We start from the raw sequence: 22,123 nt of genomic DNA on the forward strand, positions 1-22,123 counted from the left end.
ATCGATGAGCTGATTTACTTGTGAGATAAGTCTCAGAAAATTTTCTTTTTTTTCCTTCTGTACATTCATTTACAAATATTTTTATTTTAAATTTTGAATTTTATGGTACAAGGGAATGAAATTTCATTTAGACAAGAGGAATAAGTTCTGGAGGTATGTTGTACAGTATAGTAGCTGTAATTAATACCTTCTTGAAAATTACTGAGAAGGACATAGCATGATGGCTCAATGGCTAACTCCTCACTTTGCCAGCACTGAGATCCCATATGGGTGCTGGTTCATGACCAGCTGCTCCACTTCCCATCCAGCTCCTGCTTGGGGCCTGAGAAAGCAAAGCCTTGGGACCTGCAGCCATGTGAGAGACCTGGAAGAAGCTCCTGGCTCCTGCCTGTTATGGCCATTTGGGGAGTGAATCAGAGGATGGAAGAGCTTGCTCTGTCTCTCCTTTGTTCTGTAAATATGATCTGCCTTTCCAAAAATAAATAAATAAATAAATAAATAAATAAATAAATAAATAAATAAATAAATAAAATCTCAAAAAAAGAAAGAAGGGCCCAGCGCGATAGCATAGTGGTTAAAGTCCTCACCTTGAACGCACCAAGATCCCATATGGGCACTGGTTCTAAACCCGAAGGCCCCGCTTCCCATCCAGCTCCCTGCTTGTGCCCTGGGAAAGCAATGGAGGACGGCCTAAAACCTTGGGACCCTGCACCCATGTGGGAGACCCAGAAGAGCTCCTGGCTCCTGGCTTCAGATTGGCTGAGCTCCAGGCGTTGCAGCTGCTTGGGGAGTGAACCATTGGATGAAAGATCTTCCTCTCTGTCTCTCCTCCTCTCTGTATTTCCACCTTTCCAGTAAAATAAATAAATCTTTAAAAAAAGAAAGAAAATTACTGAGAAGAGTTCTTACCACAGCGGGAAAAATATCAAGTAATGTACATGCTAACTAGCTTTGTTAATCATTTCATTGTGTATACATGTTCCAAAGATACAGATAAGCGTGTTTGCCAATTTAGATAAATGAATTATGTATTAGTAAAAGGATATCAAGCTTCATTGAGACATTGAGAATGTATGGTTTGCCACTGCATGAGTTAGTTGCCTTTTTAAAGATACATGTATTTATGTATTTGAAAGGCAGAATTACAGAGAGGAGGGAAGATACAGAGAGAGAGAGAGAGACAGAGAGAGAGAGACAGAGAGATTGATTTCATCTGTTGGCCTCCTGGCCAGGGCTCAGACAAAGCAGGAGTCAGAAGCTTCCTCCAGGCCTCCCATATGGGTGGCAGGGAACTAAGCACTTGGGGTCTTCTCTTGCCTTCCCAGGGGTTTTAGCAGGGATATGGACTGGAAGTGGAGGAGCCAGGACTCAAACTAGCGTCCAGATGGGATACTAGTATTGCAAGTGTTGACAACCCATTGTGCCACAAGATCAGCTCCTTTTGTGGCTATAGCTAATTATTTTAATTTGCCAGTAGCAAGACACACCCTAGTTGTATCTTGTAGCACATCAGTCATCCTTTTAATGCTTTTAATGCTTTTACTTCAAATATGAAAAGATACTTTTTTAAAAATTATATTTAAAATTTTAAGAATACTGGATGACATAGTTCTAAAAATTTATAAATTCTGAATGCTGTAAAATGACTTTCAAACCCCTGTATTTTCAAACTTACGTGATCAGTAATTTACTATATGTTCTTCTGACCCTTTTAAAGATTTATTTTTATTGGAAAAGCAGATTTAGAGAGAGAAGGAAAGACAGAGATCTTCTATCCACTGGTTCACTCCCCAAATGGCCACAACGATCAGAGCTGAGCTAGGCTGAAGTCAGGAGCCAGGAGCCCGCTCTGGGTCTCTCACATGGGCGCAGGGTCCCAAGGCCTTGGATCATCCGCTACTGCTTTAACAGGCCACAAGGAGGGAGCTGGATGGCAAGTGAAGCAACTGGGGCTAGAATGGCACCATACAGAATGCTGGCACGACAGGTGGAGGACTAACTTCTTTCCAGATAGTTTAATGCATTTAAAACATATTTTCTTTTACTTTTACAAGGATCATATCTTGGAGATTAAAGTCCTGGAATCTGGAGCTGTTGCTCAAGCCATGTGTTATTTTTCTATAAAGTAAGAACATCTGTATGTCCAGAAGAACTCCAAGTGCATTCTCTTTCCTCTTTTGAAATTATCTCATTTTATATCTTTCAGCATTGGGGGCCTTATTCTGGATACGACTGTATCTGATCCAAACTTGGTTGGAATTGTTGTTTACACACCTGTTATTAATGGTAAGAATTAGATAGACTTTTCATGATGATATCCAATCTGTATATACTCACAGGAGCTGGCAGAAGTCTCAGGGTTCAGATTTTTACAGGTTTGTGTTCCTGTCACATTCATTCTTTTTCCAATCCTAAATTACTGTTCAGTGGAAATTATATTACCTTGGCTAAGTAAGTAGAAAACATTTTCAAAAGAATTGTTTTCCTTTTTTTTTTTTAAGATTTATTTTGTTTTTATTGGAAAGTCAGATATACAGAGACGGGGAGAGACAGAGAAAGAGATCTTCTGTACATTGATTCACTCCCCAAGCAGCTGCAACAGCTGGGGCTGCGACAGTCCAAAGCCAGGAGCCCAGAGCCCGGAGCCTCCTCCAGATCTCCCACGCAGGTGCAGGGTCCCAAAACTTTGGGCTGTCCTCAGCTGCCTTCCCAGGCCATAGGCAGGGAGCTGGATGGGAAGAGGGGCCACCAGGACCTAGTATTAATCTTGGCTTAGGTGCATTGCTAGCATTTGGAGACCAAACCAATGGATGGGGATGCTGTCTTTCTTGCTCTCTCTCTCTACCTCATATTTTTTTTAAGATTCCAAATGAAAATATGATAATGATGAGTCAATGGGTTTTCAAATAAAATGGAGCTTTTCAGATTGGAATTTCATTTTAAATATACTATGACATGTGCTATTTAAATGTTTCCTGTTAATCATAATAATCAGTTGCTATTTAGTGAATAACTAAATGTATAAATCTTTTGTGCATGTTAGGTGACGTTTAGCCTGCATTGCAACAATCAGTTATCCAAGATCCTGTATTTAGTAGTAGATAATTAATTGAGATTTAAACCCAGATTTACTTAATTTTTAAAAACTGTCTTTTTTCCCTCAAAATATTTAGTTACTAGTTTATCAGATTTGTTAGGTACATGTGTACATAAAATACTTGAAGTAAGGTGTATCTGAATTAGTCTTGGATGAGGGTAACTTCTAATGTTTACTAACGTCTCTCAAAACTAGCTGTATTCTCCCGCATCTGTTTCATGGAAGCACTAGTTCTTTGAGTTGTTAGTAAGTAGGTAACTTGAATACTGAATTCTGTGGTCAATTAAACATGGCACTCTGAGATTAAACCAATTTTTTAAAGTCTTTGTAATGCCAACAGTTTTTTTTTTTTTTGCATCCCTTTTTCTGGCATTTCTGTTTGCCAGCGCCTAGGATTTGGGGATCTAATCTTTCAGTCCTATTGCACACTCTGAGAAGCACTGATCTAGGGCTTATATATTTTTATTATGGTATTTTTTCTTTTTTTTTTTTTAATTATTTATTGTTTAACTTCAGTAATTACATTGTATTATGTGACACAATTACATAGATACTTGGGTTCTCCCCACCCCTCCCCAAACCCTCCCACCATGGTGGATTCCTCCACCTTGTTGCATAACCACAGCTCAAGTTCAGTTGAGATTTCCCCATTGCAAGCGTATACCAAACATAGAGTCCAGCATCTTATTGTCCCGTCAAGTTCAACGGCTTCTTAGGTATACCCTCTCTGGTCTGATGACAGAGCCAGCAGAGTATCATCCCAGTCAATTGAAAGCTCCAACATACCATCAGCAAAAATTTACATCATTATGGAATTAATTGACATAGTAATGAGTAACCAATATGTTAAAAGTAAATGCGAGTTCCCAGCCACCTTCTGTGACCACCTCACCTATACTTCAATTTTAGTTTATACACAACATATAACATTCAAAACATAACATGTTATACATAACATCATATCATCTTAAATTAAGGCAAACATGTGGTATTTAACCTTTTGGGATTGGCTCATTTCCCTTAGCATTATGGTTTCCAGTTTGGCCCATTTGGCCACAAAGAACTGCATTTTGTTTTTTTTAATAGCTGAGTAGTATTCCATGGAGTAGATGAACCATAGCTTTCTTATCCAATCCTCTGTTGATGGGCATTTCTGTACAGCTAGAGAAACAATCAACAAAGTAAAAAGGCAACCCACAGAATGGGAGAAGATCTTCGCACACGACATAGGTGATAGAGGGCTAATATCCAGAATATACAAAGAGCTACAAAACAACCAAAATGTCAAAACAAGCAACCCACTCAAGAAATGGGCACGGGAAATGGGCAGACACTTCACAAAGGAACAAACCCAAATGGCAAATAAACATATGAAAAAATGCTCAAGTTCCCTGGCAATAAGGGAAATCCAAATTAAAACATCAATGAGGTACCACCTAACGCCAGTAAGACTGGCCCACATGAATAAAAGCACCAACGACACTTGTTGGCGAGGTTGCGGGGAAAAGGGAACCCTACTCCACTGCTGGTGGGGCTGCAGGCTGGTACAGCCTCTATGGAAATCAGTATGGAGAATATTCAAACAACTCAAATTCAACATACCGTATGATCCAGCAATAGCACTCCTAGGAATATATCCAGAACACTTGTTCTATGAGAAACCAACATGCACTCCTATGTTCATAGCAGCACAATCAGTAATTGCAAAAACATGGAAACAACCTATTATGGTATTTTTTCAAACAGTTCTGTGCTACTTCATATGGAGGGTAAGAAACCACATTAGTCCTCTTGGATTACCACCTTTATTTCTCATGCCCTGTTTGTCACATCCCACTCCCCCAAGGGAGCCAGTGTGCTCAGTTGTGCATACCTGCGCTGGTTAGAAAAGCCTCCAAGGAGGGGGTCCTGAAGACCCACCACGAACACCCCTCCTGCAGGGCAACCATGTGGCCCAGCTACTCTGCCTCCCTCTTAAGTGCTTATTTTTCATGACAGTTTTGCATTATCTTTTAGTATCAGTCTTTCCCTTCTTTTTCAGCAATGTTGTCTATTCCAGAGATTTTCTAAGTCTGGTCCCTAGGCCAGAAACGCCACCCAGGATTCTTGGACCTGGCACTGTGGTATACTGGTTTAAGCCACCCTCTGTGATGCTGACATCCCATATGAATGTTGGTTCAAGTGGCAGTGGGTCGTCTACTGATCCAACACCTGCCTATGGTCTGGGAAGGCCACAGAAGATGGTTCAAGTGCCTGGGCTCCAGTACCCACTTGGGAGACACAGATGAAGTTCCCAATTCCTGGCTTCAGCCTGGCCCCACTTGCCCAGTGCTTGTGACAATTTGAGGAATAAATCAGCAGATGGACAGTCTATCTCTCTTTCTCCCCATATGTGTGTGCATATATGCATATATGTATATATATGTATATGTGCACACACATATATACATATATGTATATACCTATCTAGATATCTATATAGACCTCTCTCTATATATCTATAGCTAACTAGCTATGTATAGATAGATATAGTTACGTATAGAGTTCAAACTTTCAAATAAATACATGTTTAAAAAAAAAAAAGGTGGTGGTGGGATTTTTGAGCCTGAATTAGAGGCCCTGAGGTGGTAACCAGCAGTTGCTTCTGAAACAGTTGTCGCTCGATATCTGAGAGGGATTGTATCCAGGACCCTCTGCATATTAAAAAAATGTGTACATGTTGAAGTACCTTATTGAAAATGTGCTGTTTCTATTTAATGTGCCCATGTGCTCATGTACTTATCATCTGTAGATTATTTATGATGCCCCAGCTGATGTAAAGACAATGTAAAGTCTACATAGAAGTTATTACACTGTGTTGTTTAGGGAAGAAGGACAAAAAAAATTCCATGTTCAGTACAGGAATAATTTTTTCTTTCCAAGTAGTTGTTTTTTTTTTTTTTTTTTGTAAGATTTATTTTATTTTCATTACAAAGTCAGATATATTGAGAGGAGGAGAGATAGAGAGGAAGTGGAGCTGCCGGGATTAGAAACAGCGGTCATATGGGATCAAGGCAAGGACCTTAGCCCCTAGGCCACGCTGCCGAGCCCCCAAGTAGTTGTTTTTAAAAAGATTTATTCATTTATTTGAAAGGAAGAGTTACACATATAGAAGGATAAGCACGCACACACACATGACAACCAAAGCCAAGATCCTAAAACTCGAGTTTGGTTCTCTCATGAGTGGCAGTGGCCTAAACACTTGAGACATTTGCTGCTGCTTTCCAAGGCATTTTAGCAGGAAGCTGTATCAAAAGAGGAGCATCCAGGGCTTAAACTAGTGTTCACACAAATTCCAGTGTCACAGACAGTGGCTTAAGCTATTGTGCCACCATGCTAGCCCTTTACCAAGTATTTTTGGTCTGCAGAAAGCATGGGTAAGCAGGATTGAATATGCATATAACGTTTGAGAACCACTTCTTGCCATCTGACTTCAGCTTTCTAGCTCTCTAGACTTGACACATGCATTTCTTTTCTGATCCCTACTTGGGATTGGGTATTTGCATGTGAACGACTCTAAGCTCCTGGGTGAACTCATTGTCTGCTCCTAAATGTCTTTCTCCAGGATCCCAAACAAGACATCCGAAGCTACACACTCCCTTCCCTTATAATCTCTGCTTTGATTGTTTCTTAAAGTAACTGTGAATTAGTCTCAACACTTTGTCACTCCTGGTTATGTTTATCATCTCTCCTGATACATCTCCATAAATTTGCCTCCCTGCCCCATTTCTTACCTTTTACTTCTCTGTCCTACATAAGGCCAACAGTTATTTTTTATCCTAACAAAGCAGATTCTACCCCTGGTTGCTTAAAAATCAGTTAGCTTTTAATTTCCTAGTGGATAGGTGTAAATTATTTACCATCATGTATTGAACCCAACCTGCTCTAAAGTCTGCTTCTTTTAGTCTCAGTTCCCCAACACTCCATTAATTTCAAAGTTCTCAGTTTGAATTTTTTATGATTTCTCAAATACATTGTGTTGTTGTGTCTTTGCACCTGCTGTTCTCTCTGCTGTCTTATTTCCCTTTTCTTGCTTACAAAATTCTGCTCATTTATCCAGACCCAATTAAAATGTCACCTCTTTTGCAAAGTAGATAGTTAGGCAGAATACTTTGAGCAGTTTTATTATCATATGCATTGAGTTTGTATGATAATTTTCTTTCTCTTTTGACTCTGAATAGTGCCTGCCCCATTTCAAGATGTCGTAATTGTCAGATGAATAAATGCATAACTTAAGCTACATACTTAGTATTACTGCAAACTAGGTGTCACAGAGTCTGAGAAATTGTCTTTAAATAACACTTCCTAGATTGTAAACAAAAATATTCATATACTTTAGTGGGTACTGGTGAAGTTCATTTAAAAAGCAAAAATAGAAAATTGGTTTCTCCTGTTTGTATAAAAAATGGACTCTAATGGCAACATTTACTACTTTTCTTAATGATTTATCCTTCTTGTAGCTAGAGATTGAAATTAATTTCTCATTATTTTCACCTCTTTGGCTGTATCCTCAAAGCCCATTGGATAGGAGCAAGTATTTGCATAAGAGTTCTTCTGATGTTACAGGAGAGTTAGGAACGGCCCATGAGATGTCACTTGGAGCACCACGTTGCCTGTCCTGGTGCCTGGGTTCTTGTCCAGGTTGTGCCTGTCCTGGTGCCTGGGTTCTTGTCCAGGTTGTGCCTGTCCTGGTGCCTGGGTTCTTGTCCAGGTTGTGCCTGTCCTGGTGCCTGTGTTCTTGTCCAGGCTCCACTCTGTTTCCAGCTTCCTGCCATTGCTCACCCCTGGAAGCAGCTGGAATCACTCAAGGGCTTTGTGCCCAACACCAGGTGGGAAACATGGATTGAGATGCAGGGTCTGGGCTTAACCTGGCCCAGTCCCAGCTGTTGAGAGCAAATCTGGATGATCAGAGAATGAAGGATTGATCTCCATTTTCTCTCTCTCTTTCTCTCTACCTTTCAGATAACTAAAAGTCAACAATGTTTATTTTAAGAGAATGATTGATATGGGCTCATTAAAGTAAAAATATGTTTATAAAAATACCAGAGAAAGTTAAAGAAAAGATCCACGAAGTAAATATTTTGTAGGCAAAGGGATAATTCCAGAGGGACCATTTACTCAGTGTTTAGGAAATCATTTTATTGTTCAATTGAGCTGCAGGCTAAGTAAATAAGGATATAATGTTAGAATACTATGAACAATAAAACAAATGAATTATTTATCACACAGAAGCCAGGATGACTCTTAAGAAATTAATATATGATAAATTATTTCAATGGAGCACGAAAGCATCAAAGTTGCCATATTATTTAGGAATGCAAATGTGTGTTGTAATAACCCGGAGAAAAGTGAGGAAAAGGAAGAACATAAGAGAAGGGGAAACAGATGGAAGGGTTTGGGGTTGAGGAGGAGCACATGGAGCACTTCAAATGTTAATGTGATATTCTTTTCCTTAAACTGAAGGAGGAATACATAAGTTTATTTGCATGCAAAAAAAAATTGAAATCAGTGCATACAAGCATTGAAAATGTTTGTGAAAAACAGGCAGTATGAAGACACTGATGGCAGCTGATGTGATATGGGGAGCTAAGCTGTTGTTGCCTGGGAGACTGACAGTCCACATGGGAACGTTGCTTCCAGTCCTGGCTACTCTGCTTCCAGCCCTGTGCTAATGGGTCTGGGAAGCAGCCGACAACTATTCAATGCCCGAGTCCCTTCAAGTGGGAGCCCTGGGTGGAGTTCCTAGGTCCTCACTTCGGCCTAGTCCAGTCCCAACTTAAAGTCAACCAGCAGATGAAAGAGCTCATTCTTTGTCTCTCCCTGTCTCTCTCTCTTTCTGTCACTATGCTTTTCAAATAAATAGATACATATTTTAAATTTTTATTTATTTTTTAAAAATTTTTATTTTTGAAATTTATCGTACAATTCTGTATAGTCTGGGATTCCCCTCCTCCCAGTTTCCACCCCCCGTTTGATTTTTCCCATGTGATAACTCTTCATAAGGAGTTACAATTCCATCAGTCTGCTGTTTAAGTGTGTGCCCTGACATTGCTGGTACAAGCAATGTCAGACAGTCATCATCCCATTGTCTAGATATATTCAACACTTTCATTGGGAGTCCATCTTTTGTTTGGAAATAGAGATGTGTGTTGCATTGGATACATCTCTTTTTTAAATGAAGAAATGTTTGAATTCATAGTATGCATTTTCCTATGAACTTTTTGAAAACATTTTATATACATAGATTCTAAAAATTTTTGCACCAAAATGAACATACCTTTTAATTTTACTTTTCCACAAACTTTTAGAAGTACCCTTATATTTTTCTATCTACTAAATACTTAGTATAACAATTAAAATCTTAAAGGAGCACTTTTAGAGTCCTTATGAAGTGACTGATAGTGAAAAGATAAATTAAGGATGGAAGTTCTGAGGTCGGAAGTGCAAATGAGAAAACTTTTCTAAGATGAGAGATGTGAATATGTATGCTGGCAAGGAGGCAAAGGAAGAACAGAGAGAGAAAGACTAAGGATGCATAAAAGATGGGGGATTATGATGGAGCAAGGTCCTTGAAATGATGGGTTGCAAAATATCCTAGGGAAGAAGGGATCCACCTTACTTCAGGGTGCTGAGGAATCCTGAAGAACAAGGAGTGTAAACACTGAGGATGGGGGAATGAGAACAAATTGAAGGGGCAGGCAACTGACAGCTTCAGTCCTCTGGGAAAGGCAGTCATACCTCTAGGGCAGCGTTTCCCAGCCTCCTTCGAGTTGAGGCAGTAAATGACACAGTAGACAGAAGAAAGCAGCCACTTGTCACCGGAGGCAACCAGCTTCGAGTTGCAGTCAAGCCAAGTTCTTAGATCACGGCCTCGACACCACAGTAACTCATCTGAAACTTTCTAGTTTGAAAGTTCTTGTCTAGGTCACTCACTTGCAACCTTTTTTCTTTCCATTATCACCTTCTCAAGGAGCCATTTTAAACAGTTTTCCCACTGCCTATGCCCATCCATGAAGCTTAATATCATGGATACACTATTTATTTAACTCTGCATACTGGGTAAATCTGTGTTTTATACATAAAGCAATTGTGAACCCCCTTTGACCCCCAAAAACCACTTTTTTCCCCTCTATTAAGAATACATGATCGAGGGGAAGGGGGATTTGGAGCTTGGAGTCGTTCACCAGCTTATCTACCAGTGCAATGAGAAGGAAGAGGTGGAGCTGATGGGTAGGGCTTGTAGGGGAGGAGGGGGGACCATGCCTGCCCTTACTTAGACGAAAGAGTGTTGGTTAGAGAGGTCCTACATATTGCTCTGAAAATATGGAAAAATGGAAGACAGATCTCTTCTATCCTTTTGTGTTTCTTGAGTTGAAAGAGTAATTACTGCATGTGAGTTCTGAGGAAGGTGGGGTCTTGAAGGGAAAAACAGATGAAATACACAGCTTTATGAAGAGGTCACAATATGTAGCATTTATGGAAAGTGAGGGATCTTTTGTGCTGTTGACTACAAGGATTTATGTTTTACGAAAATGAGCTTTTATTTTTATCTCCCTTGGGAATGTACAAAAGAATCTTAATAGAATTTGAAAGATACTCTAATTTGACTGCTGATTATTTACTGGAAACATGTATTTCTAAATTTAACAAAACACTGATTTAAATTTTAAAGCAGTCCCTAGGTGAAGCCTCTGATAATTTCCTCTTATTACCAAACTTATTGGCTGAGTTTGTTCTAACTTAAGACACCTAAAATTAGGTCTTGTGGATACTGAGGAGTCTCTCTAATTATTTAGTATGTTGACAAGATCTTTTTTACTCATTTTCTTAATTTATGTATGACTATCTTTAGATACTCTTCACTTGCTTTAATAATGCAATTAGTCTGTGAAGAATTTGAATAATTTAAAAGAAATGCTAATAGACCAGCTCTTGGTAGAAACACAGTGCACATCGTGACAGCAAGAAAGTCTTTCTTGACATTGAAGAAAGCTCTTCTAAAGTAAGAATTCTGCTGTGGTTTAAAAATATAACTACTTATGATGATGAGACCATGAGAAGTTAAAACTGTCATTAGTCCCTTCACTAATTATATCGTTTATTTTTAAATTGTATTCACCTTATCTGATATCTTTCTAAATTCTAATTTCATTTTGTTTTTCATTTGATGAAAGTGTAATATTGGTTGTCTGTTTCCTGGACTGCAGCATGGGGCCAGTGAGGATATAGAGAAAAAGATGATGAAGTATTTCTAGCAGTTTGACTTATTGTCCTATATGTTTATCTGTTACATGGTAATACAAGTAATGAAAGTAGTTGTATAAAGTTTTACCAACAAATGGCTTATGAAATTCTACCAACAACAAATTTGTGGTTTTTAGAAAAGAACTACAACAAATCAACTAGTTCTAGAAAAAAAAAGTTTTATTTTATTTTAAAGGCAGAGGTAGAGAGGGAGAGAGCCTCTGTGTGCTGGTTTACCCCTCAAGTGGTCCCAGCTGCTGGCGTTAGGCCAAGCTGAAGCCAGGAGCAGGAACTCCAGCTCGTTCTCCTACATGGGTGGCAGGGCCGAGATGCTTGTGTCCCCTTCCGCTGCTTTCCCAGGCACATCAGCAGAGTGTTGGGTCTGAAGTGAATCACATGAGATGTTGATATCATAGGCAGCAGCTTAACCCACTGTGCCCTAATGCTGGTCCCCATTTAGTCGCTGGTTTTTTTCTTCAACTTCAGTCCAATGGAATTCATAGGGCATAAGTGGGTTCTCTCAAGCCTAACAGTGAGTGCTTTCTGCATTGAAGCATTCTGTATCTAACAATGTACTAGGCAGAATGTTACAGAGAATCCCCAGAGTAAAAAAAGATGAAAAATGCCTCTAAATGCAAGCATTTTCTTTGTCTGTATATTCAGTATAATTTAGAGTCCATGGTTTGCTACAAAGAGGTATTTTGTTGTTGTTTTTAACTAGCTTACTGGTTCACCCAGTGACTCTTTGTAAAAGTTCTTGTATTGTGTAGTGTTCACTACCAAGCAGCTTCGATCAGCAGTGGGTGATGTTCTCAGTAGAGGATGACTGTACTTGGATTCTCTGTGATGTCATTAAAAATGTTGGATTTTGGCGTCTGACTCAGACAGCCTGTTAGAATTTCTCTTTTAGTACAAAAATATCCCTTGCTGCCAGTATATTCAGAAAGATGGAATCCTGCACGAGTTTAACATTTTCAGACCCTTTGATTGCATGCTTCTTTGAGAGCTCATTCATGCAGTTGGTGCAATACAAGCAAGCATTTCTCTGAATGTTTATTTGAGAATGGAATTGCTAGATTATAGGTTCTGCACATCAGCAGTGCCAACGAGTTTTCCAAAGAGATGGTAACAATTTACACTCTTTCTAGCTTCTCAGTTCTCACCCATATACTGCCATGTGATGTGTTCCGTCTAAAAATGTGTCAGTCCGGATCAGTATGCACTGATACTGATGGTGCTTTCCTGCTCATTCCGGATGCCCACTGGTGTTGAATGCCGCCTCTTCGTACTAGCAGTCTGCATTAGCCTTGTCTGTGACCCATCTGACTCTCCTGTTTTCTATGTATAAGGATTCCTTGTATATTATGGCTGGTAGCCTTTTAGAGATAGCAAAATGACTGTGGAAAATGGAATTTAAAGATAAATTTATTTTGCTATAAAGGATTACATCCATTTTGCTAAATTCTCCTCCCCGCCAGATTTTTTTGTAACAAAATACTTAACTTTTAATTCCATTTCTTCCATGTATGTTTTAAGTTATTCTCATACCTTTGTGGCTTGTCTTTTCACTTTGTCTACAGTGCCTTTTAATGAATGGGTTTTTATTTGTCATCAACCTCCCCACCTTAGTATATGAGAGCATAATCCAGGTAATTTTTTTTTCAGTGCCTGAAGTCATTTTGAGAAGCAAAGCATCAATCTTACCTATTTGAATGCATTCATCTTGTTTTTCCTCTCGATAAGGTGACAGATGTAGAACATCTAGTTACCTGGTTTTAGATCTAGTTGTGATGGTGGTTTTCTATAAATTATATGCTCTGGTCTGCTTTCATATCAGTCATGTTTGAAAAACTAATGAATCTGTCATAGCAATGATTTGATGTCTCTGGAATACCTAACTTGTCATGGCAAGCAACCAAATGAGGCTAAGAATTCAGCAGAACAGTCAGATTGAGTGAGCAGAATTAGATACACTGAATCTGCTGCGAGAGAGCACCCCGGCAGGCAGGACAACCAGAGAAGGACTCGAGCAGCACACACTGTGCCTTGAGGGCCGTCTCTCTTTCGGGGGGAGTTTTCTTGTGGTTCAGCAGGTTTCCCCAGCGAGGTGATTTGTCTGTCTGTGTGCGGCTGGAGCTTGAGCCTAACTAGGGGCTTTCCCAGTCCATCACGTCTGGGGAGACCTTCCACACACCTCAACTTTAAATAAGCAAGAATAAGCATGTCAGAAGAACTATTCTCATGGCCTGGAATATGACAGAAAGAGACTTGGTTTTGGTTGAATTTATACAAGTTTAAAATATGGGGATAACTACTTTTTCCCCCTTTCCTTTTAGGTATTGGTGGCAATTTGGTGGCCATTCAAGCTAGCAGGATTTCAACCTACCTCCATTTACATAGCATTCCAGGAGAATTGCCTGATGAACCCAAAGGTTGTTACTACCCATTCAGAACGTTTTGTGGTCCAGGTATGTATATTTTATTCCAGAGACTATTGCTCTTTCAAATTATAGGCAGGCAATATTTGTGTGAATATATGCAAGTTGCATAGCTCTTCTGTTTCAGATAGCTTATTTCCATGAACAAAAATCAGTTTCTAAAGGTCCTTTATGTAATTTTCTATTCCTCACTCTGCACTATCTTGTTTATTTCTCAGGAAATGAAGTGCACAACAAAGCCTTGCTGAGTGATGTAGGGAGATCAATCTGTTCTGTTTTTCTGACGTTAATCTTTTTGGCCATTTGATTCTAAAACATGAAAAAGGATAACCTTAGTTGCAAGAAACAGTGTGTTATTGGTGTCAGCCAGACACTGAAAAACTAAGGCCACAGTGTAGAACCTCACAGTGTAGAATCTTCTCATTCCCCTCCCCCTCGCCAGTGAAAATAAGTGTGATTATTGGTATTTGTATGAAGATCAGAAATGTCTAGCCAAACCAGTTAAGACACCATTGACATTCCCCGTCCTAGATCAAAGTGCCTGGGTAAACTCCCAGCTTCACTTATGATTCCAGCTTGCTGGGAGGCAGCAGTGATGGCTCAAGTAGTTGGGTCTGTCCATCTTTGTGTGAGACCCAGGATGAGGTCCAGGCTCTTAGCTTTCAACCTGGTCCAGACTTGGTTGTTAGAGGCATTTCCAGATTGAACCAACAGATGGCAAATCTCTTGCTGTTTCATCGCAATAAAATGAAAATTAAAAAAATTGAGGGCCCAGCATTGTTACAGATCAACCCCTCAAGCTAGGTGGAGGTGTTGCTATAGAACTCTGCTCCAGGTCTGCTCACTCGATGCACAGAAAGCCAATCACTGACATTGCTGTAATGAAAGAAAGTGAGCGCAGGCAGGGCTCGAACTGACACCCATATGAGGTGTCAACGCTGCAGGCAGTATCCTTCGTGCTATGCCACAGCGCTAGCCCTGCAAACGATGTCTTGAATCCAGTAGTTAGAATCTTGTAGGTTCAGCTCCATCATTCCCCCAGTCCAGTGAATTTTGATAAAGGACATGCAAGGACAGTTTGGACTAAGAGACAGGCTGGGTTCTGCCTTAACGACAGTAGTTCAGGCTCAGTGTTGCATACAGCTTGTGATGCTGGCATCCCATAACAAAGTGCCAGTTGGAGTCCTGGCTGCTCTGCTTCCAATCTGACTCCCTGCTGATGCACCTGGGAAAGCAGCAGATGATGACCCAAGTGCTTGGATCACTGTCAGCCACGTGGAGCACCAAGATGAAGTTGCTGCTCCAGCTTCACCTTGGCCCAGCCTTGGCCGTTGCGGTCATTTGAAGAGTAATCCAGCAATGGAAGATTCTCTCTCTTTCCTGTTTCCCCTTTTCTATTGCCCTGCTTCACAAATATCCCTTCTCTCTTGCCTCCTATCTCTTTTGCTCTGCCTTTCAAATAAATAAAAAGTCTTTAAATATTTTTAAAAAGAAATGCCTATCCCAGCAATATCAGTGATAGAACTTTAAAGGAATAAAGTTAAAATGTCACAGAACTTTAAGCATTTTGTGTTTTCTCTCTTATCATCTCTCCATTTTTATGAAAGATGTTAAACTCTGACCAATATTCTTCATAGCAATATTTAATAACCAGGTGTAATTAATATATAACAAATAATGGGAAATTCAAATGAAGTGCATTGTAAATAGTTGAAATTTATTACAGTTGAATTTTAATTCTATATAGTAATGAGAAAGTAATTCTCAAATTATAATAACTAAGATCTACTACTAGCCAAAATACGATTTTATTTTAATGATTTTTACATTTTCTGTTACAGGAGTAAATAATAAGTCTGCCCAAGTTCTACTGCTTTTAGTAATTCCTGGACATTTAATATTCCTCTATACTATTCATTTGATGAAAAGTGGCCATACTTCTTTGACTGTAATCTTCGTAGTTGTGTACTTATTTGCTGCTGTGTTACAGGTAAGGTTGAAAACCTCTTGAAATCTCTTTTTTGGTCAGATTGCCATAAAAACATAGTTATGTAAGCCTAGATGCATGTGACATATTTCACTGTTTCAAAAAATCAATGCCTTTGTAATGTTTTCATTGTCTTTGAAAACTTCTTTATTTGAAGGCAGAGATAGAGAAGAAGAGACAGATATCTTCTGTTGAGTGGCCACATCAGCTGGGGCTGGGCCAGGCCAGAGCCAGGAGCCAGGAGCCAGGAACTTCATCTGGGTCTCCCTTGGGGGTCCAGGGGCTCAAGAACAGGCCATTTTTCACTGCTTTCCCAGGTAAATCAGCGGGGAGCTGAATTGGAAGTGGAGCAGCCAGGATTCAAGCCAGTGTCCATATGGGATGCCGGCACTGCAGGCAGAAGCTTAACTTGTTGTACCGCAGCACCAGCCCCTGATTTGAATCATCATTTTCTTTAAGATTTAAGTAGATTTTACAGGGAGAGAAGAGGTCTTCTATTGACTGGTTCATTCCCTGAATGGCTGTAATTGCCAGAGCAAGCTAGACTGACTTGAAGCTGGGAGCCGGGACTTCTGAAAGGTTTCCCACATGGGTGCAGGGTCCCAAGAACTTGAGCCATCCTCCATTGCCTTCCCAGGCCATAAACTAAGAGCTGGATTGGAAGTGGAGCAGCCAGGGCGTGAACTGGCTCCCACATGGGTGACTGGTGCTACAGGGTGAAAGATTAGGCTGCTGTGCCACAATGCTAGCACTTGATTAGACTTTCTTAAAATAAGCTGAGGGCCAGGTGTTTTTTTTTTTTTTTTTAAGATTTATTTTTATTACAAAGTCAGATATACAGAGAGAGGAGGAGAGACAGAGAGGAAGATCTTCCGTCCGATGATTCACTCCCCAAGTGAGCCGCAACGGGCCGATGCGCGCCGATCCAAAGCCGGGAACCAGGAACCTCGTCTGGGTCTCCCACGCGGGTGCAGTGTCCCAAAGCATTGGGCCGTCCTCGACTGCTTTCCCAGGCCACAAGCAGGGAGCTGGATGGGAAGTGGAGCTGCCAGGATTAGAACCGACGCCCATATGGGATCCCGGGGCTTTCAAGGCGAGGACTTTAGCCGTAGGCCACGCCGCCGGACCCCAGGTGTTTTGTTTTTATTTTTAATAAGAGGTAGAGAAGGAAGTCAAGACTGGGCTGGACAAAAACAAGGAATTCAATCCAGGGCTCTATGGTTGGCACGTAGCCAGTGACTTGAGCTATCACAGCTGCCTTCTGAGATCTAGAACCTGGAACCAGAAGCCAGAGCCAGGAACTGAAATCGTGTACCCTGGTAAAAGACTCTGTCTTAACCAAACACCACTTCAGGGCTGATTTTAAGACAGAATGTTTGGAAGTCGTGCTTCCTCAATTCCCTGTCTTCCCTCTCTTGCTTTCTCTGTTTTGTATGAACAGATCTTCTGATAGATTCCTGAGGAAGGGCATGGGAGTAAATTCCTTAAGCTCTTGCCTATTATAAAATTCTATATTCTACCCTCTCAACTAATGCATTCACTGGATGTAAGATTCTGTTTATTTTAGATTTTTGAAGCATTGTTTCACTGCCTTTTGACTTGTTATATTGCCATGGAGGTCAGATTGCACTCTTTCCCGATCTCATTGTGCAAAGTAACTTATCTTTCCGAAGTTTGCAAAAATTTCTCTTCTCACTATTGCCTTTAATAGACCCCAGATGCTCACAGTTCTTAAACTCCATGCTGATGTACGGTGGTATGGGTATATTTGGTCCATTTTGTTTATTTAATTTCCGTTAACTGTAGTATAGTGAGGGTTTCTAATGTACATTTCCTTTTTCCTGATGTGGTTTCCTACCACCTTGAGAGTGGAGATCAGGCCCCTTTCTCTTCAGTATTCCTCACCAAGTATGCTGTAGTGGCTGTTTTTAGAATTCTTGGTGTTTTGTTAGCTTTTCAGACAATATTCATTGAGAAGTCTCCTCCCTGATTCCCTGGCCTCTTTAATAGAGGAAGTCTGTTTGAAATGAACTTGATTTGTCTTCTCTTTCCAGAATCCTGTCTTGGCTGTCTAATTTAGTTTGAGTGGCCTTATTCTCTATTTCCCACCTCACCCCATGCATACACCATTGTCCTAACCTCTTCTTTATCATATTAACACCTCCTGTATATGTCTGTCTCCCATATTCCAGAGAAAGGGTGTTTGTTTTACTCACTTTTATATATCCAGCACCTAGCTCTAGCGTTAGTGGCCAATTAATGTTTGTTGAACTAAGTGACTGCTGTCATGTCAGATCCATCCCCTCTGTCAGCGGTGCCCATTATCTAGATATGAGAAATATGGAATTTCTGATTAAAAAATGCAGATTTTCTTTGCCTTCAATAACCACCAATTTTCTCTTTCATCAGCATAGATATTTAAAAGACAATGAGAGAAAACCTCAAAATCTAACAATCTAAAATCTTTTGCTTTAGAAATAGCGTAATTTGATATCTTGAAAAAGGGCAGGGTCAGGGTAAAATTGAGATTATAGTAGGTGAAGCCACATGACAGTAAAATTTGTGGAATTAATACTCTAAACTTTAGAGTTTTTTCTATATATTGTGGTTTTTTTGGTATATACTTTAGAGTTTTTCCATAATAATGAATTTTAAGAACTAAAGTTTTAAATTCCAGATGTTGGGGCTGGCATTGTGGCTTATCAAGTTAAGCTGCTGCCTTCAACAACCAGCATTTTACATGGGCGCCAGCTCAAGTACCCACTGCTCTACTGCCAGTTCATCTGCTTGCTAATGTGTCTGGAAAGGTGGGAGGGGATGGTGTTATTACTTGGGCTCTTGCCACCCACATGGAGACCCAGGAGGAATTCCAGGCTCCTGGCTTCGGGTTGGCCCAGCGCTGGTCGTTGTCGCTTGGGGCATGAACCAACTAAGATAGCTCTCTATCTCTCCCTTTCTCTCTCTCTACTCTGCCCTGCAAATAAATAAAACTTTTTCAAATGCTTACATAGAATTATTTTTTGAACATATTATGTCTCTAGTTTTAGTTCTATACCTGCTTGGACTTCAAGTGAGGTGTGAAATGGTTAAGTTGTTGCTTATTTTGCTTTTGGCATATAATGCCATTTTTGAAACTCTAAAAAGTTAATCCAATTATATGTCTAGGATTATATGCTTGGGGTATTGAGTGTCTTTCTGTTAGAAGGAACCTGTTGAATTTCACTTTGCTATGTGATGTTTAGACCACTGAAGCCAGTCAGAGGATGTCATAGGCTCTACCATTACTCATTTTCTTGCCCTGTTCCCAAGAACATAATACTTTGAACTTGTCAAGGTTGGGAGTAATATGCTGGGATACAAACTGGTGCCCAAAAGAGATCCCAGTGAATGCAAGGCAAGCATTTAGCCACTAGGCTATTGCACCAGGCCCCGAAACACTTTAAAGCTGTTGTTTGAGCAAAGAAAAAAAATAGCAGTACATCTTTTTTTTTTTTTTTTTTTAATTTTTTTATTAATTATTATGCATTATGTGACAGTTTCATATGCTCTGGGAATCCCCCCACCCCTCCCCACACCCCTCCCCCCTGGTGGATTCCTCCACCTTGATGCAGTATTACAGTTCAAATTCCATCAAGATTCTTTCCTTGCAAACATATACCCAGCATAGAGTCCAGCTACTCATTGTCCAGATGGGTTGAACAGTTTGTTGGGGAGACCATTTCTGGTCCAAAGTCAGAGCTGGTAGAATATCATCCCAGTCAATTAAGAGTCTCAATATAACATTAACAGCAATTTGTAACATTATGGAATTGACAAGGTTTTGCGTAACCAGTATGTTAAACAAAACAAAACAAAACAAAACAAAACAAAACAAAACAAAAAAGAAGCAAGTTCTTAACCACAACCTATGATTAGCTCATTGACATTTCAATTTTAGTTCATATACAGGACCAGCTGCTATATACCTTAAAATGGCTATAAGGTACCATTCAGCTGTCTCGTGTCTATTTCATTTTAGTATTTAGCCATTTGTTGTGTTGAAGTCTAATTTTACTGATCTTGGCAGATTTTAGGATAATCTAGACTGGCTTGTAACTCTAACAAGACATTTGTCAGCAGTTAAGGTGCAGAACATTTTTTTTTTGGGGGGGGGGTGTGCAGGAAAGTCCCCAACACCATGGTAAGGAGTGACTAATCTTTGTGTCCTACCCAGCGAGGCATTAGCCAATCCATGCCAGCTCTTTCCTGTCGGATTTCAAGCTCTACTTTTTGTTGTTTGTCTATTTATTTTAGGTTTTTTTTAGTTTGTATGATTGTTTGTTTGCTGTGAGGGGTTTTCGGAGCGATCCTGATGGTCATTGCAAGGGAGGGTGGGGGTCCAGAGGTGGAGCCAGGCTCGGTCCAGAGAAAGCTCTCCTCCCTGGTCCCGAGGGACGTTTATTGTTCTTCTGTTTCTGCGGACCGCTCAGGGCTTCTGGTTGTCATTCCGATGACGTTGGTTTCTGCACGGTAGTGTTTGGACTTCTTCCATCCCCTGCGGGAGCTCCGGTTAGGGGTGGGTGACCTCAGAGTACTTGGCCTCCGAGGGCATCCAATTCCCTGTGGCCTCCTTGGCAGTTGGGATATAGTCCTTGTTGCTCATATTAATAGTTTGTGGTGAAGGTCTGGGAGTCTTCATGGTTGGGATCCAGGCTTTCTCCTTGCCATCTGCTCTACCCTGGAGTGCCCCCCTGCTCCACGCACATGACCTCCTGTTAAGAGGTTGTCAGGATCGCACCCGATTCCCCCCTCATGCATTGGTATAGTAGTTTTACTATTGTTTAGTGCTGCTTTGAGTCTGTTGTCTATGAATTACCAGATTTGATCATGATAGGCTGTATTATACTTTTTCCTCACTCTTTTTATGGTCCTGAAAGGCTTCCCTGCACTCCCCCCCATTACGGATTAACATAACGTATTGAGGGTATAGTAGGTTTTACAGTTTTTCGATGTAGATCTTAAGTATTCTGACATTAATTGTTGGTTTATAGATTATATCACATTATCTTATTGTATTGGATACAGGTTGTTAGAGATTGCAATAATATTACAATATACAGGTACTATCAGGTTGTCATCTTTTCATCTCAGATTAAGGCAAACATGTGGTATTTAACCTTTTGGGATTGGTTCATTTCTCTTAGCATGATGGATTCCAGTCGGGCCCATTTGTCCACAAAGAACTGCATTTCGTTTTTTTTAATAGCTGAGTAGTATTCCATAGAGTAGATGAACCATAGCTTCCTTATCCAGTCTTCTATTGATGGGCATTTTGGCTGCTTCCAGGTTTTTGCGATTGTAGATTGTGCTGCTATGAACATTGACGTGCATGTTGGTTTCTTGAGTAGGAGATGTTTTGGATATATCCCTAGGAGTGCTATTGCTGGATCATATGGCATGTTGATTTTCAGTTGCTTGAGTATTCGCCAAACTGATTCCCATAGAGGCTGTACCAATCTGCAGTCCCACCAGCAGTGGAGAAGGGTTCCCTTTTCCCCACATCCTCGCCAACAAGTGTTGGTGGTATTACGTATGTGTGCCATCCTTACTGGAGTTAGGTGGTACCTCAAGGTTGTCTTCATTTGGATTTCCCTTATTGCCAGGGAGCTTGAGCATTTTTTCATATGCTTGTTTGCCATTTGGGTTTGTTCCTTTGTGAAATGTCTGCCCATTTCCTGTGCCCATTTCTTGAGTGGCTTGTTTGTTTTGACATTTTGGTTGTTTTGTAGTTCTTTGTATATTCTGGAAATTAGCCCTCTGTCACCTATGTCGTGCGCAAAGATCTTCTCCCATTCTGTGGGTTGCTTTTTTACTTTGTTGATTGTTTCTCTAGCTGTACAGAAGCTTCTTAGTTTGATGAGGTCCCAATTGTTTATTTTGGTCTCGATTTCTACTGCATTTGGAGTCTTTTTTAGGAAGTGAGGGCCTACTCCTAAGTGTTGCAGTGTGTTTCCAACATTTTCTTCCAAAAGTTTGAAGGTTTCTGGATGTAGGTTTAGGTCTTTTATCCATTTAGATTTGATCTTAGTGTATGGTGAGAGATGTGGGTCTATCTTTTTGTTTCTGCAGGCTATCAACCAGTTGTCCCAACAGCATTTATTGAACAGACCTTCCCATTTGCTTGGATTGTTGTCTGTCTTTTTGTCAAAGATTAATTGACTGTATCTATGTGGATTACTGTCTGGTGATTCTATTCTGCTCCATTGATCTTCCTCTCTATCTTTGTGCCAGTACCACGCTGTTTTGATAACCACTGCCCTATAGTATGTCCAGAGGTCT

The 22,123-nt window shown here is 40.3% G+C and overlaps 1 protein-coding gene across 6 annotated transcripts in view; it reads left to right on the forward strand.

Annotated features, from left to right (window-relative positions):
• The window catches only part of SLC41A2 (solute carrier family 41 member 2), a 116,532-nt gene that overhangs the window by 73,751 nt on the left and 20,658 nt on the right, over positions 1–22,123 (forward strand). For all 6 annotated transcript variants that reach the window (XM_058673444.1, XM_058673442.1, XM_058673446.1 and 3 more), the window contains exons 8-10: positions 2,207–2,286; positions 13,717–13,848; positions 15,660–15,808. In XM_058673444.1, coding sequence (XP_058529427.1) covers positions 2,207–2,286; positions 13,717–13,848; positions 15,660–15,808 — 361 coding nt within the window. The remainder of the gene's footprint in view (positions 1–2,206; positions 2,287–13,716; positions 13,849–15,659; positions 15,809–22,123) is intronic.

Source organism: Ochotona princeps, chromosome 15 (assembly GCF_030435755.1).
Source record: "Ochotona princeps isolate mOchPri1 chromosome 15, mOchPri1.hap1, whole genome shotgun sequence".
Classification (NCBI taxonomy): domain Eukaryota; kingdom Metazoa; phylum Chordata; class Mammalia; order Lagomorpha; family Ochotonidae; genus Ochotona; species Ochotona princeps.